Below are 17,857 nucleotides of genomic sequence, written 5' to 3' on the forward strand. Positions count from 1 at the left end.
AAACAACCCTGCAATTTCCCAGGCAGCAACCGGGGTCCTCAGGGAACTTAGACCCCCACTGCAGCTCTCGGCCCTTCGGAGTCGATTGAGAGTGGAAACGGGGCTTCTTTGAGCCCTGTGGAGTGAATTGCACCTCCCCAGCCTGGAGGAGAGTTGCTGGCTGTTCAAACAGAGACAGACGCCGAAGTGGCTCAGCTGGTCCTGTCTGAGGGTGTGACTGCAGCAACGGAGATAGATTCTCAACTTTGGGAAACATTACTACAACAGGCTTCAAAGGTATTGCCTCAAGCTATTGTTTCCAAGTTAGCTCGGGCTAACCTCAATCTCTCCTGTGGCTAGTGGAGTGATTAGACCAGCAATTGTGACGCTGGAGTCACTATGGGATATGGTTTACAATATCCAAACCTCTATGCAAACTACTTTAAAGCAGAATTCTTCTGATATTGAAGTTCTTTCTGAGGCTGCCCTGCTTCAAGCACAAGTGACTGCACAGCAAACCCAGAAATTGGAACGTGTGGATATCAAAATTCAAGAAATGGGATCTATAGAAACAGCTTTGCTTAAAGACAATAATTTTCCTACATATACGACTTGAATACCTTGAAAATCAGACTAAAAGGCTTAACCTTAGGTTTCTTAATTTTCCCAAATCGCCATTAATTTCTCCTTTGGAGATGGTTAAAAAAATATTTGGTGGACATCCTGGGAATGGACAAGGATTCACTCCCTCCCATTACCACGGGCTTATTACATCGGCAGTACTAGGGGAGGGAATGATTCTTACCTCATTCCTAGAAAGCTCATTAGAAATAGTTACTTACTGTCTTTCTTCTATGTTTGTGCAGCGCTGTGTACGCCTTGTAGCGCGATAGAAATGCTAAATAGTAGTAGTAGTAGTAGGTTAACTCTGCTTGCCACTTTCGCGTTGGAGCCTGATAGGAATGCCGTACTACGGCTTTCGTTGAGAAACTTAGAAAATCTGTTTTTGGGCTCAAAGGTCCGTATCTTTCCAGATCTCTCACGGCCAACACAGATGAGACGAAGGGCCTTTTGGAACTTCGCCCCAGGGTGGTGGCATTGGGAGCAAATTTTGTTTTGCGATTTCCTTGTTTTTGTAATGTGGTGCTTGAGGGTAAACATTTTCAGTTTGTATATCCAAAACAGTTGAAAGAGTTTATGATGCAAGAGTTGATGTGAATAGTAAACCTTCCCTAATTTAGCAGGCTGGGGTCTGAACCAGAGGAAGCATCTATTGATTATTAATTTTTGTATCTTTTTTTCTTTTTTAATTTCCTTAATCTTGGAATCAAATTTCTTTAACTTGTGGACAAATGGGCTGTAAAGATATATACTTATCATTTTTGTTTTCTAATGTTAAATAATGCCGATTGCATATTCACTTTATGTGGTGATATATTGGAAAATTAAAAAAAAAAAAAAAAAAGAGAAATATTTTGTATATTCATCTATGTCTATGGTATACAGCTTATAAATATTATGTACACAAATAAGATTAACAAATAGTGGCATGCTCTCCTGCAAAGGCAGTTGTGGTTGCTGGAGTTTTCTTCCTAGAGGCAGGAAATTGCATGGGTCTTGCATTTTTTCACCACTGCTTTGGTATTGATGATACTGAGGTTAGGGCTGCTGCATATCTGCTGGGAGAGGGACATAACCCACAAGTCTCTGGATTGATCAGTTGGGACTAATTTTACTATCCACGGCTGTTAGTATTCTTATTCATTCCTCTCTCCATCCAATTTTCAAGGTCCCTCTTTTTAATGCTTCTGTCTATAGCTTCCCCTCCCCATCTTATATACACTGATCTCCCCGTCCACCTTTCCCTTTATCCAGCCTCTGATCTCCTCTCCATCTCCCTCTGTGCATTGAAGCCTACTTTTTGGGTACCAGTGAATGCTCCAGAATATTGAGTAAACACCTCCTTTATTCCCAGGGAGGGGTAAATAATATTGTATTTACCACCCCCAATCATTTTGAAATGTTGGTGTTTATTCTCCTGTGCCCAGCATCTCTCCATGATCTCCTGTTCCACCTTCCCATGTCCAGCATTTCTCTCTGATTTCTATGATACATCAGCTTTTCTGATCTCCCTTCCACCACCTCCTGGATCAAGCAGTTCTAGCTGATCTATCTTTCTCTGAGGACAAGCAGGCTGAATAGTTGATGGGTTGTCGTCTGCGACGACCCAGGATCCCGGCATTTATAAAAAAACTAGAACTTTCGAGAATGTGACGTCGCACCACGCATACGCGAACAGGTTCCCGCGACGCGAGCGTGCCTCCTTTTTTTCCTTATCCGCGACTGGGAAAGTTGTTAAACAAAACCTTTTTTTCCCCCCTGTATTTTATTAGTTTCTTCTTCTCTTTTAAAGTTCCTTGATTTTTCGACACGGCCGCCTTTAGGCTGCTCAGTCGGGCTGTTTTCCTTTTTGTGCCCTTTTTTCTTGGCACCATCGAGCCTTTTGATTTCATGACCGCTGTTTTTCCCTCTATGTCATCGAAGACACTCAGTGGCTTCAAGCGTTGTACTCTGTGCAACCGCACCATCTCCAGTACTGACCCCCACGCGTGGTGCTTTCAGTGTCTTGGGCCCGATCATCTCCCAGCTGCTTGTAAGCTGTGTAAGTTGATGAAAAAACAGAGCCAAGTGGCTCGAGAGGCTCAGCGTGAGAAACATTTTTCGGATCGCTCTGGTCCTTCGGCATCGGTACCGAGGTCAGTGGCATTGGCGTCGAGGGAGGCATTGACATCGGAAGTATAGGTAATGGCTGGTGAAAGACCGCTTCGAGCTGGGAGCAGCGAGGCATCGAGTGGGTCTCCACCTGTGTTGAGGCCTACTGTTATGCAGGCCCCCCCCCCCCCCCCCCGGGACCGACCTGAGTTAGACCCGGCCCCGAGGAGGCGTGAGGGTTCCACGTCCTCCTCTTGGTACCGAGGAGTCTCGACGGGTGTTGAGCGAAGGATAAGACGCACCATCATCATTCTCCTATTCACGGTACCGAGCGCTTCGGGGAACCAAGGAAGTCGGTACCCAAGAATAGTCGGCGCTGGGAGGATCGCTCAAGAGGTGCCAATGCGTCGGTCGCCTGGCAGCCTGGTACCGGCTCCCGAGCCCCTTCAGACTTTGCAACCGACTCCTGCACCGGCCTCCCAGTCTTTTCCGTTGGCAGCTCTCAACGAGCGTATCCGGGCCCTTCTTCTGGAGCTTCTGGAAGGCTTGCTTCACCAGTTGGTGTCGGGGATGCTTGCACCTTCTGTACCGACTTCAGAGGCAGCATCCGGGCTGTCACCTATGAGGAAGTCCCCTTCCTCGGTGCCGCTTGTGGTACCAACATCGGCTGCCACCCGGGTCGATTCTCCCTCGACGTTGGTGGAGGAAGCTTTGCTGGAGTCCAGGCAGGGGTCGACTTCTCGACATCCCCCACAAGGTCATTGATCCTCGATGTCGAGACAGGCTCGGGTTCGGGCTGCTGTTAGGGAGCTCTTGTCCAATACAGATGAGGAGTGCTTGTGGGAAGACGAGGAAGATCCCAGATACTTTTCGGAGGAAGAGTCGTGTGTGGGTTCCTACTGATTCTACTCTGCCAGTTGAGAGTAGAATGTCTCCACCTGAGAGTCTCTCTTTCTCATCTTTTGTTAGGGAAATGTCTAAGGACATTCCATTCCCTCTGCAGGTTGTGGATGAGCCCAGGGCCGATATGCTCGAGGTCTTGGAGTATCCTTCTCCACCTGCTGAGGTTGCTACGGCCCCCTTGCATAATACACTGAGGGACGTGCTCATGCGAAATTAGTCGTGCCCTCTTTCTAATCCAGTTGTCCCCAAAAAGTCTGAGTCCCAGTACAAAGTCCATGAAGAGCCTGTAACGGTGAAGGCCCAACTTCCTCACGATTCCATGGTGGTGGACTCTGCTCTCAGAAGAGCCAGGAGTACTAGAGACTATGCCTCGGCATCCCCAGGCAGAGAGTCTAGTACCTTGGACTCTTTTGGGAGGAGAACGTATTAGGCCGCCATGCTCGCCGCCAAAATTCAAACATACCAGCTCTACACGAGCATCCACTTGCGGAACTCGGTAAGGCAACTGTCTAGTTTAGTTGAAGCAGTTCCTCCAGAGCTTGCTGAACCTTTTCACCAGGTGGTCAGGCAGCAGAAGGCGTGTCGCAAATTCCTGGCCAGGGGGTCTTACAACCCTTTTGATGTGGCATCCCGAGTAGCTGCTCAAGGTATAGTGATGCGCTGACTTTCATGGCTACATGTCTCTGACCTGGATCAGAAGACCCAGCAGCGAGTGGCGGATGTTCTTTGCCGGGGGGATAATCTTTTTGGCGAAAAAGTAGAGGACATGGTCGATAAGATAAAAAAGCATCATGACACCATGGATTCTCTCTCCTGCCGGAAGTCTTCTGCTACCACCCCCTCTTCTAGGACGTTTTTTGGAGGGAAGAAGAGTGCTCCCTATTCCTATAATAGGAGTAGGTACACTCCTGCTTCTCGGCAGCCGGTTCAGGCTCAGCCCCAGCATGCGCGTTCCCGTCAACGCCATGCGCCTTAGGCCCCTAGGGCTCCCCAGCAAAAGCAAGGGATGGACTTTTGATGGTCTCCAGTGCAGCATAGCCTTGATAAGTGTCCGTGTCGGACGGCTTGCCTGTCAGGGGGGGAGGTTGATATTTTTTCACCAAAGGTGGCCTCTTATAATCTCCAAGCATACAAAAAGAGAAGTCCAAATCTCCCGTGAAGACAAAACAAAACACAAAAAAAGGCGGAAGACAACCCAAAACAGACCAAAAACAAGGGAGTTAGAGCGCCAGAAAAGTTTAATAGGACCCTACACGGTCCGTGTTTCGGCCAGCAGGCCTTCCTCAGGGGTCCTGAATCTGATGTTTACAGGTACTCCTCCAAGATAGACATGCAGCTTTTTGTTTCATGAATATCTTGGAGGAGTACCTGTAAACGTCAGATTCAGGACCCCTGAGGAAGGCCTGCTGGCCGAAACACGGACCGTGTAGGGTCCTATTAAACTTTTCTGGCGCTCTAACTCCCTTGTTTTTGGTCTGTTTTGGGTTGTCTTCCGCCTTTTTTTGTGTTTTCTCTTATAATCTCCGACAGGTGGGTTCTTCAAATAGTCCGGTTAGGATACTCTGTCTGGTTTCCAAGCCTCCAAATTGCCCACCGGGAGCTCAATCCTTCAGCTTACAGCACAGGCAGGTACTTGTAGAGGAACTCGCCGCCCTTCTAAAGGCTAATGCGGTCAAATCCATTCCACCAGGGGAAGAAGGACTGGGATTCTATTCCAGGTACTTCCTTGTGCAAAAGAAAACAGTGGGGATGTGTCCCATCCTAGACCTAAGGGCCCTGAACAGATTCCTAGCCTGAGAAAAGTTCAGGATGGTTTCCCTGGGCACCCTTCTTCCCATGATTCAGGAACACGATTGGCTATGCTCTCTGAACTTAAAGGATGCCTATACTCACATCTCAATACTCCCAGCTCACAGGAAGTACCTTGGATTCCGACTGGGAACTCGGCACTTTCAGTATTGTGTACTGCCCTTTCGCCTAGCATCTGAGCCCAGGGTCTTCACAAAGTGCTTGGCAGTTGTCGCAGCATCGCTACGCAGACTGGGGGTGCATGTGTTCCCTTATCTCGACGATTGGCTGGTGAAGAGCACCTCAGAGGCAGGGGCTCTACAGTCCATGCAGATGACTATTCGACTACTGGAGCTACTGATTTTGTTTTAAATTATCCCAAGACCCACCTTGTTCCCATTCAAAATTTGGAGTTCATTGGAGCTCTGTTGGACACACAGACGTCTCGAGCTTATCTTCCCCAGGCAAGGGCAGAGAATCTCCTGGCCCTAGTGTCCTTGGCTCGAGTGTCTCAACAGATCACAGCTCGGCAGATGTTGAGACTTTTAGGGCACATGGCTTCCACTGTTCATGTAACTCCCATGGCACGTCTACACATGAGATCAGCTCAGTGGACCCAAGCTTCCCAGTGGTGTCAAGCTGCGGGGGGTCTAGAGGATGTGATCCAGCTGTCCACCGACTTTTGGAATTCCTTTCAGTAGTGGATGATTCGATCCAATTTGACCTTGGGACGTCCATTCCAAATTCCTCAGGCTGCAAAAAGTGCTGATGACGGATGAATCTCTCCTGGGGTGGGGAGCTCATGTGGATGGACTTCACACCCAAGGGGCTTGGTCCTTTTCGGAAAAGATCTTCAGATCAACCTGCTGGAATTACGAGCAATCTGGAACGCTCTCAAGGCTTTCAGAGATCGGCAGGGGGGCACTGGATCTCACCCTCTGTGTCAGGAAGCCGTCCAGATGTGGCTTTTGGCCCATCACCACGGCATGTTTCTCCATGCCACGTATCTGGCAGGCGTCAAAAACAGTCTGACCGACAGGTTGAGCAGGATTATGCAACTTCACGAGTGGTCTCTGAACATGGATGTTGTCCACAAGATCTTCTGAGAGTGGGGCACCCCCTCGTTGGATCTTTTTGCCACTCAGATCAATCACAAAGTCCCTCAATTCTGTTCCAGATTTCAGACCTACAATAGACTAGCGTCAGATGCTTTTCTCCTCCATTGGGGGACAGGCCTCCTGTATGCGTATCCTCCCATACCTCTAGTAGGGAAGACTTTGCTGAAACTCAAGCAAGACCGGGGAACAATGATACTAGTTGCTCCTTTCTGGCCTCGTCAGATCTGGTTCCCTCTTCTTCTGGAGTTGTCCTCCGAAGAACTGTGGAGATTGGAGTGTTTTCCGACCCTCATTCAGAATGAAGGGTCACTTCTACATCCCAACCTCCAGTCTCTGGCTCTCAAGGCCTGGATGTTGAGACCCTAGAAGTTGCCTCTTTAGGTCTCTCGGAGGGTGTCTCCTGAGATTTGCTTGCTTCCAGGAAAGATTCCATGAAAAAGTGTTACTCTATCAAGTGGAGGAGGTTTGCCGTCTGGTGTGACAGCAAGGCCCTAGATCCTTTTTCTTGTCCTACACGGACCCTGCTTGAATACCTTCTACACTTATCAGAGTCTGGTCTCAAGACCAATTCCGTTAGGGTTCACCTTAGTGCAATCAGTGCTTATTATCAACGTGTAGAAGGTCAGCCTATCTCTGGACAGCCTTTAGTTGTTCGCTTCATAAGAGGCTTGCTTTTGTCAAAGCCCCCTGTCAAACCTCCACCAGTGTCATGGGATCTCAATGTTGTTCTCACTCAGCTGATGAAAGCTCCTTTTGAGCCACTGGATTCCTGCCATCTGAAGTACTTGACCTGGAAGGTCATTTTCTTGGTAGCGGTTACTTCATCTCGTAGAGTCAGTGAGCTTCAAGCCCTGGTAGTCCATTCACCTTATATCAAGTTTCACCATAACAGAGTAGTCCTCCGCACTCACCCTAAGTTCTTGCCGAAGGTGGTGTTGGAGTTCCATCTGAACCAATCAATTGTCTTGCTGACGTTTTTCCCCGTCCACATACCCGCCCTGGTGAGGACAAGTTCAACACCTTGGACTGTAAAAGAGCATTGTCTTTTTACGTGGAGCGGACAAAGCCCTATAGACAGTCCACCCAATTGTTCTTTTGATCCCAACAGGAGGGGAGTCGCCATCTGTAACCGCACCATCTCGAATTGGCTAGCGGATTGCATTTCCTTCACTTATGCCCATAGTGGGCTGACTTTGGAGGGCCATGTCATGGTTCATAATGTTAGAGCCATGGCTGCGTCAGTGGCTCATTTGAAGTCAGCTTCTATTGAAGAGATTTGCAAAGCTGCAACGTGGTCATCAGTCCACACATCATATCTCACTACTGCCTTCAGCAGGATACCCGACGCGACAGTCAGTTTGGGCAGTCGGTGCTGCAGAATCTGTTCAGGGTTTAGAATCCAACTTCACCCTCCTAGGCCCATTTCTGTTTTGTTCCAGGCTGCACTCTCACCTAGTTGTGTTTCTTTTCAGGCCAATCTAAGTCGGTGATGGCGAACCTATGGCACGCGTGCCGTAGCTGCTCCGCCCACACTCCCTCCCTCCGAACACCAGGCAGTTCGCCGCCTCCCACCCTCCCTCCAACCCAACAAGCATCAGGCCGCCTGCCCGTCCTCCCTCCCTCCCAGCACCAGGGCCCCCCCCCCTCCTGTGAAATTTAAAAAGCGTACCGTCCTCGGGATTAAGGCAGCGGCAGCGAAGCGCATGTTCTTCGATCGGCGCGTCTTCGGCCTTCCCTTCTGTCTCTCAAGCTCTGGTCCCGAGCTTGAGAGACAGAAAGGCCGAAGGCGTGCCGATTGAAGAACATGCGCTTTGCTGCCGCTGCACGCTGCGTTAATCCCGAGGAGGACGGTACGCTTTTTAAATGTCACAGGCGGAGAGGGGGGGGGGTTCCTGGCGCTGGAAGGGGAGGGAAGACGGGCAGGCGGCCTGATGCTTGTTGGGTTGGAGGGAGGGCGGGAGGCAGGCCTGGTGCTGGGTGCTGCTGGGTGGGAGGGAGGCTTGGTGCTGTGTGCTGCTGGGTGGGAGGGAGGCCTGCTGCTGGGTGGGAGGGAGGCCGGGTGTTGGGTGCTGAGTGGGAGGGCGGCAGGCCAGGTGCTGGGTGGGAGGGAGGGAGGGCTGCCTGGTGCTGTGTGGGTGGGAGGGAGGGAGGCTGGGTGCTGGGAGGAAGGGCTGCCTGGTGCTGGGAGGGAGGGCGGCAGGCCTGGTGCTGGGTGGGTGGGAGGCCTGATGTTGGGTGCTTGGAGGGAGGGCTTCCTGGTGCTGGGTGGGAGGGAGGCAGGCCTGATACTGGGTGCTGCTGGGTGCTGGGAGGGAGGGCTGCCTAGTGCTGGGAGGGAGGGCAGGGGGAGAGGAGGTTGGCTGGACATGGGTGGCTGGAGGAGAGAGGAGGGTTGCTGGACATGGATGGAGGGCAAGAAATGAAGAAGAAAGGAGGAAAGTAAATAAATAAATGTAAGGAAGCCCTGGAAATGGAGTTAAGAGAACAGATAGCAGCAGAATCAGAGACTGGACCAATATGGATAGAAAAACAAAATCACCAGACAACAAAGGTAGAAAAAAATCATTTTATTTTCATTTTAGTGTTTGGAATATGTCCAATTTGAGAATTTACATCTGTTGTCTTATTTTGCACTGGGTATACTGGAGCTGTAACAGCTTACAGAAATGATTTATTTATTTTAAAATGTGTTTATTATTTTGCATGTGATTAAAAAAAAAAAAACAATTTACGAATTCTTCTATCTCTCCAAAGCCTGGTTTAGGAACATTGATCCTTCCCAGTCTCAGTACAGTATTCTATATAATAACAAACTTTAAACTTGGCTCGTCTTAACACTCTGTAATATTTTTGGGTATCAATTGTGATAACAGAAGACTTATGTATAGGTTAATAGGAGGGGAGGGGGATCTTATGATCAAGATGTGATATTGGCTATATTATATAATCAAAACTGAAGGATAACAAATGAAAACACATAAGACAACGGAGGTTGATACTATTCTACTTTATTATGTAAATGATGTTATTCCTTTTCCTTTGTCAATAATATCACAATAATATATCAGCTTGTTGGAGGGGAGGGAGGGGAGAAAGGGGAATATGGGAGGGGGGGGAAACCATTACAAAAATATTGTTGATAATATATTTAGTTGACTGTGATGTACATATATTCATTTTGGTGTTGTATAATGGTCTGTTATTACGATAATACAATAAAAAAGTTGAAACATAAACTTGGCTCGTCACGACTTACTCACCCCACCCTCCACTCTATCCCCATCTCCATCCCCCCTCCCCTCCTCCCCATCTCCATCCCCCCTCCCCTCCTCCCATCTCCCGCTCTCAACCCTTTGTTTAGTAAGGTCTATTCTTCTTGATTATAACATTGACCATTTCTCACATATTTAAGATACGTCCTCTACCCCCTGGGGGTATTGTCTGCCAAAACGGGGTCCACAGTCGATAGAAGTCTTTGTCTGTGAATCTCCGTTCTCCTCTATAGTCTGCTAGTCTCTTTTCGAATTTCATGTAATCCATTAACAGTTCACGCCACTGCTGCAGGGTCGGCTCTTTGTTTGTAATCCACACTGTGAGAATAAGTTTTTTCGCTGCCATTACAGCTCTATAAGTAAATCCTTTGAAGCCTGCTGGAGTTGGTCGAACTATCCTTGGTCTTCCGAACAGCAACAGTGGCCCTTTCTTCCATGTGGCGCCCCACATACTGGATGTCATTTGTATTACTCTGGTCCAAAATCTTTGTATTTTTGAGCAAGACCAGAACATGTGCCCTAGCGTCGCGCCCTGCATCCCGCACTTAGGGCATGCACCGTCTGGAGAGACTCCCATATGGAAGGCTCTCCTTGGTGGAATGTAAGTTCTTAATGCAAATTTGTATTCCATTTCACAATATTGGACCATCTTTGATGATTTTTGCGTCAAATAAATGTATTCCTGTAGTATTTGAGGCGTTAAGGTCATTAGCAGTTCCTCCGTCCATGCCTGGGCCAGTGTTACATAGTCTATTTTTCTGTCATGTCTCTTAAATGTCTATGATGCATAGTCAATGACACTCTGCCCTGTGCCCTTAGTGAAAGGGCTGAGGAAATCTCCTCCTGCACATCTTCTGTGAGGCATTCCCAGGGTAAGCTGTTTATATAATGTCTCAATTGCCAGTAGTAGAATCTATCTCTTTGATCAAATTTAAACTGGGCCTGAAGCTCCACGAATGGCCTGGTTCTTCCCTCTGACGTCAAAACCTGATATAGGTAAACCAGTCCTCTCTGCTGCCATTGGCTAATCTATGGTGTAGAGTTCCTGGTGGGGAATTGTGGGTTATTGCAAATTGCTTGAAATGGCGTAATTCGTCCAGAAAATTGATGATGACGGCAAACCCACTTCCAGACCGCCTTTGCTGTGGGCATTATATGAGATTGTTGTAGAACTTTAGGAGCTTGACAGCCTCCCACATGCAACAAGCTACTGAAATGTATTCCCTGTGTTAAGGTTGTTTCCAAATTTGTTGCTGAAAAGTCTGAGGTTGATCTGTACCAATCAGAAATATGTCGCATGCCACTTGCTATTGTGAGATACCTGATGCTGAGCAATCCCAATCCTCCATATTCTCGTGGTATTTGCAGCGTCCGTACTGGGATGACGTGCTTCCTTCCTTTCCACAGAAAACGCTGTATATACCGGTGCAAGCGTTTTTCATCTTCTTTCTTGAGAAAAAGTGGAAGGGTTTGAAATTTATAGAGCCACTTTGGTACTATTATCATGTTATAAATGGCAATTCATCCCATAAGGGACAGCGGATATTTCTCCCACAACTGGAGTTTTATGCGAGTAGTCTCAAGCAAGGGCTCAACATTTTCTTGGTATAATTTAGATAGGTCTTGCGGAATGTAGGTTCCAAGGTATTTAATTTTCTCTTCCACTCTGGCTATGGGACACCTTTCCTTCTCTTGCTGGGTTCCACTCGGATATACATCCATTATTTGAGACTTTTTTTTATTCAGCGTGAAACCAGAGACTTGCCCAAATTCCCTTGTTAGGTTCAGCAGCTGGTCCAAAGAGTTCATCGGGCAGGCTGATATTATCATCAGATCATCTGCGAACGCTAAGGCCTTTATGGTATCCCCCCCAACTTGCACTCCGTGGATCCCCTCTGCCCTCTTTATAAGCCTCAGTAAGGGTTCTAATGATAGTATAAACAATGTAGGGGATAAGGGGCATCCCTGTCTGGTGCCCCTGGATATTCCAAATGATTCTGCTTTAACTCCATTTACTATCACCGAGGCAGACGGATTCGCATACAAGGATTCTATAGCTCTATAATACCAGCCCCCAAAACCCATATGCCTCAGTACTTGGAACAAATATGTCCACCCCACCTGATCAAATGCTTTTTCAGCATCGAGTGAAATTATGGATGTTGGGGTTTTTGTCAGCTGACCGGTCGCCATGGCTAATAGCAGTCTACGCACGTTTTTGGCTGCCTGTCTAGTCTTAACAAATCCCACCTGCTCCTCACCCACTAATCTGGGCAAAATCCCGGCCAAACGATTCGCTAGGATCCTGGCCAGTATTTTTAGGTCAACATTGAGTAAGGAGATGGGCCTGTATGAATCAGCCTGACCCTCTGGCCTCCCGGGTTTCAAGATCAGGGAGATCAAGGCTGTGTTTGCATGATGTGGGAATGTCCCTCCCTAACCACTTGTTCATAGTAGTCACTTATAACGGGTAAAAGGAGTGTGGTAGAATTTTATAAAATTCCCCGGTATACCCATCAGGGCCTGGCGCGGATCCAAGTGGTAGGGACTTTACTACTTCCTGTATCTCCCTAGCATCTAATGGTTCTTCTAGGACTGCTCGTTCACTGTCTGTTAATTTTGGGAGCTCTGCCTGTTCCAAAATTTTTTGTATTCTCCTTCCTCTGGGTCCTCAGGCGAACTATACAATCTAGAAAAAAATTTTTGTCAATATCTCGGCTATCCTTTCGCTCTTATTCTGCATGAGACCCGTCTCATCTTGGAGGGCTATTATCGGCTTGCGTGGTCCCCACGCCGAAACTAAGTTTGCTAACATCGCCCTGGTCTGTTTCCAACCTGCGAAATCTAAATTTCTGATGTGCTAGGTATCTCTTGCTTCGGTCATGGAGCAAAGCATTAAGCGTCACCTGCAGTGCTCGAAGCTGGTCTTTATGTTCTTGGATCTGCTGCTTAATGTATCTAGCTTTTGCTTTTTTAAAGTTTGTTCCAGTCTCATTATTGCTATCGTTTGCTTTTTGTTGTGGGCGTGTACAAAGGCTATTATCTCTCCTCTGAGTACGGCTTTAGCTGCACTCCAGAACAGACCAGGCTGATCTTTGTGATTCCTATTGTCTGAACATAGTCCTCCCATTTCTTTTTGATATGCTCTTGGAATTCACTATTCTGGGACAAATAGTTTGGAAACCTCCAATTCCTACCCTGCTGATAGAACCCGGGTACCTCCACATCTATCCATATTATGGAATGATCTGATATCTCTTCCGGGCCTATCTCAGCAGCCCGCACCCATGGGAATGCGGTCTGGGCTATTAATATATAATCTATTTTGGAGAGTGTGCCATATGCTCTGGAAAGGTGAGTAAAATCTCTCTCCCAGGGTGTAAACTACGCCAAGTGTCTACCAAATTGAGAGAGCGCTTAAAGAAGTTAAGTACATGCGCTCTTGGTCCTCCTCTCGAAGCACTCTCTGGTTTGAACAGTCTGCATTTGGGTCTGCCACTAGGTTGAGATCTCCCATTACCAGGAGCTGCTCTGGTTTGTATGGGAGGCACATCTGAACAAGATTAGGGTAAAATTGTGCATCATAAATATTTGGTCCATATATTCCCAGAAGTAGGAAGTTTCTCTGTTGTATCCATATCCGTACCAAAACATATCGCCCTTTTGGATCTGCTTTCACTAATTCGGATTTTGTACCTATCCCTTTTCTTATCAGCACTGCCACTCCGCCTTTCCGATCCCCAGAGGATGCAGAGTGTACCTCTCCCACCCACTGTCTTTTTAGTTTGTTATGCTCCTCTGGTGTAAGTCTTGTCTCTTGGAGACATCCGATATCTACTTTCTGTCTCTTAAGATTGGATAAGATTTTTGCCCTTTTTTATCGGGGTCGTTATACCTCCCACGTTCCAGGAGGCAAATCTGATGGTTTTTAATGTGCTTTAGTCTGTGGGACTCTACATGATAAATAACATTGATATGCCTGCCTCAGGTGCCCAGCCTCACCCGAGACACTGTGAATTGTTCTATTACCCAGGTCTCTCTTGTTGTACTGTGGGACTTCCTAGAAATGTGTTGTGTCATGGTCATGCTTGCTTGCTTCCCCCCTTCCTACCCTTCTGCCCCACCCCTCCCACCCTCCCTTAACTCCCTGCCCATCCCCGTACAAACCCTTCTGTTCCCCCCACCTAACATATGAGAGATTAGGGAGATCAATGATGTGGGGCTTCCCCCTCCCCCGCCATTTACTGCAGCTATGGGCCCCTTTCCAATACCTTCTTTGACTCTGGGCCTCTGCTTTGCCTGCTGTTTAAAGCCAGGATCTGATCTCTTAGTCCTTTATTTATTATCCATGCTTTGCTGTGACTGAAGTGTCTCTGTCGCCCATTTCTTGAGCTTCTTTGGGGGTCATGAAACCTTGCCATTTGCCCTGATGATTTACTCGTAGTGTAGCGGGGTATACTAGCATGAATTTTTTATTTGCTTCTACCAATGTTGTACAAATCTGGCTGTAGGCCCTCCTACGTTCTTGTAAGGCGTAAGGAGTAATCTTGGTAGATCCTCACTGGTGAGCCCTCGAAGGCCAAGGTTTCTCGTTTCAGTCGGGCACCTCTTAAAATTTCCACCTTGTGCACGAAGTTGTGTACTTTGATCATCACCATCCTGGGTCTCTGGTTGTTGTCTATTTTCCGCCCACCCGGTGCGCTCGCTCGAGACAAATGGCACCCATTCCGTCTGATAGCGCAAACTCGTTCTGCAGCCACTTTTCTAGCACCGAGGGTAGTTGGCGCTCTGGTATAGTCTCAGGTAGCCTACTATTCGCAGGTTGGCTTGTCGCGAGCGATTTTCAAGACCGTCAAGTTGTTGGGATTGCTTCTGCACCAGGGATCTCAATTCCTTAAGCTGTGTTGCTGTTCCGGCCCCCTCATCTTCTATGGCGGACACTCTTTGTTCTAGTTCGCCTGTGCGCCTGGTCGTATCGGCGAGTAGATTTTCTACTGAAGTTAATTGGGTGGCTAGCTGCTTTAACTGGGGATCCAGCGCCAATTTTACCGCCTCTGTTATTTGTGTCAATTGCTGAGTTGTGAACATCGGTTCTGGCGTCTCTTTCGGCGGGCTCACCGCCATCTTGCTTTCCGCAGCGCGGGGCCTCTCAGCTTCTTTCTTTACATTTTTCGGCGGCATCTTCGTGTCTAGACGAGTAACGAAGCTGTCCATGCACTCCTACTATCTGTACGCTTGAAATTTGTAATTTTGAGGTTAGACGGACGTTTTTATGGCGATAGGGAGGGTTCCGCCCGAGAGGAGAGCAATTCAGCCTCCGCTCTCTTCAGCACATCACGTGATCTCCCACAGAAATGATTTATAATGAAAAAAAATCATGCTATTTTTTCCTCCTATACTAGTATAATATTTTCAATGATGTCTGTTTATATGCGCCATGGCTGGTGTAGGGGTTTGGCTATCATATGGGGTGGAGTCATATGTGGTAACCCCGCCCATAATAAGTACCGGCACTTTGCGATAAATAATTCGATTTTGGGTTGCTGTTTGGGCACTCGGTCTCTGAAAGGTTCGCCATCACTGATCTAAGTTATGTCCTCGCCGTTGCGAAGCCCAATTGCCGATGTTCATTGTTTTGAGTGAGCCTTGGGGCTAGGGATACGATACCCCATCAGTGATACTGTTCAGCTTTCTTGTCCTCGGAGAAATGAAGATACATACCTGTAGCAGGTATTCTCCGGGACAGCAGGCTGAATAGTATTACAACCCACCCTCCTCCCCTTTGGAGTTATTTCTTTCTTTCCTTTTGCTTTTTATTAACTGAAGGAGGCACGCGTTGCGGGCGGGAACCTGTTCACTCATGCTCGATGCTGTCTTCACCCGCGTGACGTCACGTTCTCGAAAGTTCTAGTTTTTTGTAAGTCCTGGGCCGTCGCAGACGACGACCCATCAGTGATACTATTCAGCTTGTTGTCCTCGGAGAATACCTGCTACAGGTATGTATCTTTATTTTCTGTCACCACGTGAGATCAGCAGCTCTCCAGTATCTTCCATCTTCCTTTGGGTCTGGCACATATGTACTCACCTCTTTCTCTGCTGCTGCTCTCAGCAGGAGAGACAATGGCCATGTGGTGCCTCGGAAACCGAACACATGCCCAGTGTATTGTGGTCATGTCCATCTGATCTGATTTCTTAGTCTGAGGAGGTGAGATTGGCAGAACTTGAGACAGTGCTTACACTTCAAGGCCCGTCATGGCTGTTTTTCATGCTGTCTCCTCTGTTCCTTCGAGTTAGTGGGTTGGAAGATAGGGAGGGATCAACCGTAAAAGTCCACCGGTAGAAGTCCTGTGGCACACTTTTAAGAAGCATTGAGCTACTGTACCTGAATATAACTCACCTTGAACAACTACTGAAGAGGTATGAGTTCAATCTAATCCAGTAGACTGATAACTAGAGTATCTGCTGTTGAACTGTAAGATGTTTACGCTCTACAAATGTTGCTTGACTTCTGCTTTCATTTTCATTGACTGTACCTTTCTTTCCTTTTTTTAGCTATGACACATGGGTCCCCACCAATGATCTTGATGCTGAAGTTGAAGCCCCTGCAGTCCCAGAGAAACCATGGAGGGTGAGTGGTGATATCATTTTATAATAGGAGTGATTTGGGGGTGGTTCGGATTCTGAGGTTTGGTTAAAAAGAAACAGCTGGATATGTCCCCTTACCAGCAGATGGAGGCAGAGAATATTGACAATCTGACAATTCCAGTCAATAGTATAAGGAGTGATGCAGCCCTAGAACTTGTCAGTATTTCTCTGCATCTAGCAGATTCTGCAGGTTGGTTTGGCTGCAGCTGAATTTCTTTTTTCAGTATAGGTACCAGGGTTCAGTCCACAGACTGTGGCCCTTTAGGTGGAGTCCCTAGGCCAGTAGAGCTGCAGGGATTGGTCCACAGACCTTCCTTTGGTTGAGCCTAGAAGGGGCTGACCATCCGTAGCCTAAGTCTATAGGCTCTAGCTTATGAGGCGCCTGACAGTGGTCGGGGGGGGGGAGAAGGGCCAGAGGGTTCTTTCTATGCCTGTCTGTGAGCCAAGTGTTTAACATCTACTATAATAAACGCACCCTCTACGTTCTGAGGACACTGACGTCACTGCAGGGCACTCACACACCGGTTCGTAAGTTCATGGTGGTGAAGCCACAACACTCACCATGTCTTCATGCCCTGCCCTTGCGTCACACGTGATGACTTCGAGGGCGAAATAAGAAAACAAGGCAATGAATGCACGGGGAGCAATCTACTCCTCCCCTTCCAAGAAATCCCAGCCGCCGCCGCTGTGCCAATCACCCCGGCCCCTTCGCCCCGCCCCCGGTAGCACACACTTCCCCTCATCACCTTCCCTCACCCCTGTCACCTCCCCTCCCCTTAAGCCACTATCCATAGTGGTCTAGCGGTACCTGTTCGCTCGGGCAGGAATGAAGGAACCCCCGCTTTCCTGCCCCGGAGTGCTGCTGCTAGCTGCCCGGCTGCATCGTGTCTGAGTCCGGCTCTCAGTGATTCAAAATGGCCGCCGACAGTTGAAGCTGCCTTGCCAGACTTCAACTCTCGGCGGCCATTTTGAAACGCCGAGAGCCGGACTCCCACACGATGCAGCAAGGCAGCTAGCAGCAACGATACGGACAGGAAAGAGGGGGTTCTTTCTTTCCTGCCCCGACCGAACAGGTAGCTTTAGACCACCAGGAGACTAGCATAAGGGGAGGGGAAGGGACTCCCGTGCCCGCTAGGCCCGTTTCATCAGAGGCAGAAACGGGCCTTTTTTTACTAGTACTTGTATATATTTCCTGAATACTGATGTATTATTTTGATTTTTTTTTGGCACTTAATTCATGGACTGTATTAGCTGAAGGCTGGGGAGGGATTGGTAACATGAGAGAGAGAATAGGTAAAAGCAGGGGGGGATACATACCAGAGAAAGAGAGAATGGATGAAGGCAGGATAGCATGAGAGAGAATGTATGAGTGTGCTCGTGTGTGTACCTATGTCTTGGTCCTCTGAATGTTATGAAATATTAATTCCTTGTCATCAAGCA

The 17,857-nt window shown here is 48.0% G+C and overlaps 1 protein-coding gene across 1 annotated transcript in view; it reads left to right on the plus strand.

The window, feature by feature from the left end:
- The window catches only part of SMARCC1 (SWI/SNF related, matrix associated, actin dependent regulator of chromatin subfamily c member 1), a 542,893-nt gene that overhangs the window by 95,581 nt on the left and 429,455 nt on the right, over nucleotides 1-17,857 (plus strand). Inside the window, 1 exon segment of the mRNA XM_030196622.1 lies at nucleotides 16,325-16,400. Coding sequence (XP_030052482.1) covers nucleotides 16,325-16,400 — 76 coding nt within the window.

This window comes from Microcaecilia unicolor, chromosome 1 (assembly GCF_901765095.1).
Source record: "Microcaecilia unicolor chromosome 1, aMicUni1.1, whole genome shotgun sequence".
Classification (NCBI taxonomy): Eukaryota; Metazoa; Chordata; class Amphibia; order Gymnophiona; family Siphonopidae; genus Microcaecilia; species Microcaecilia unicolor.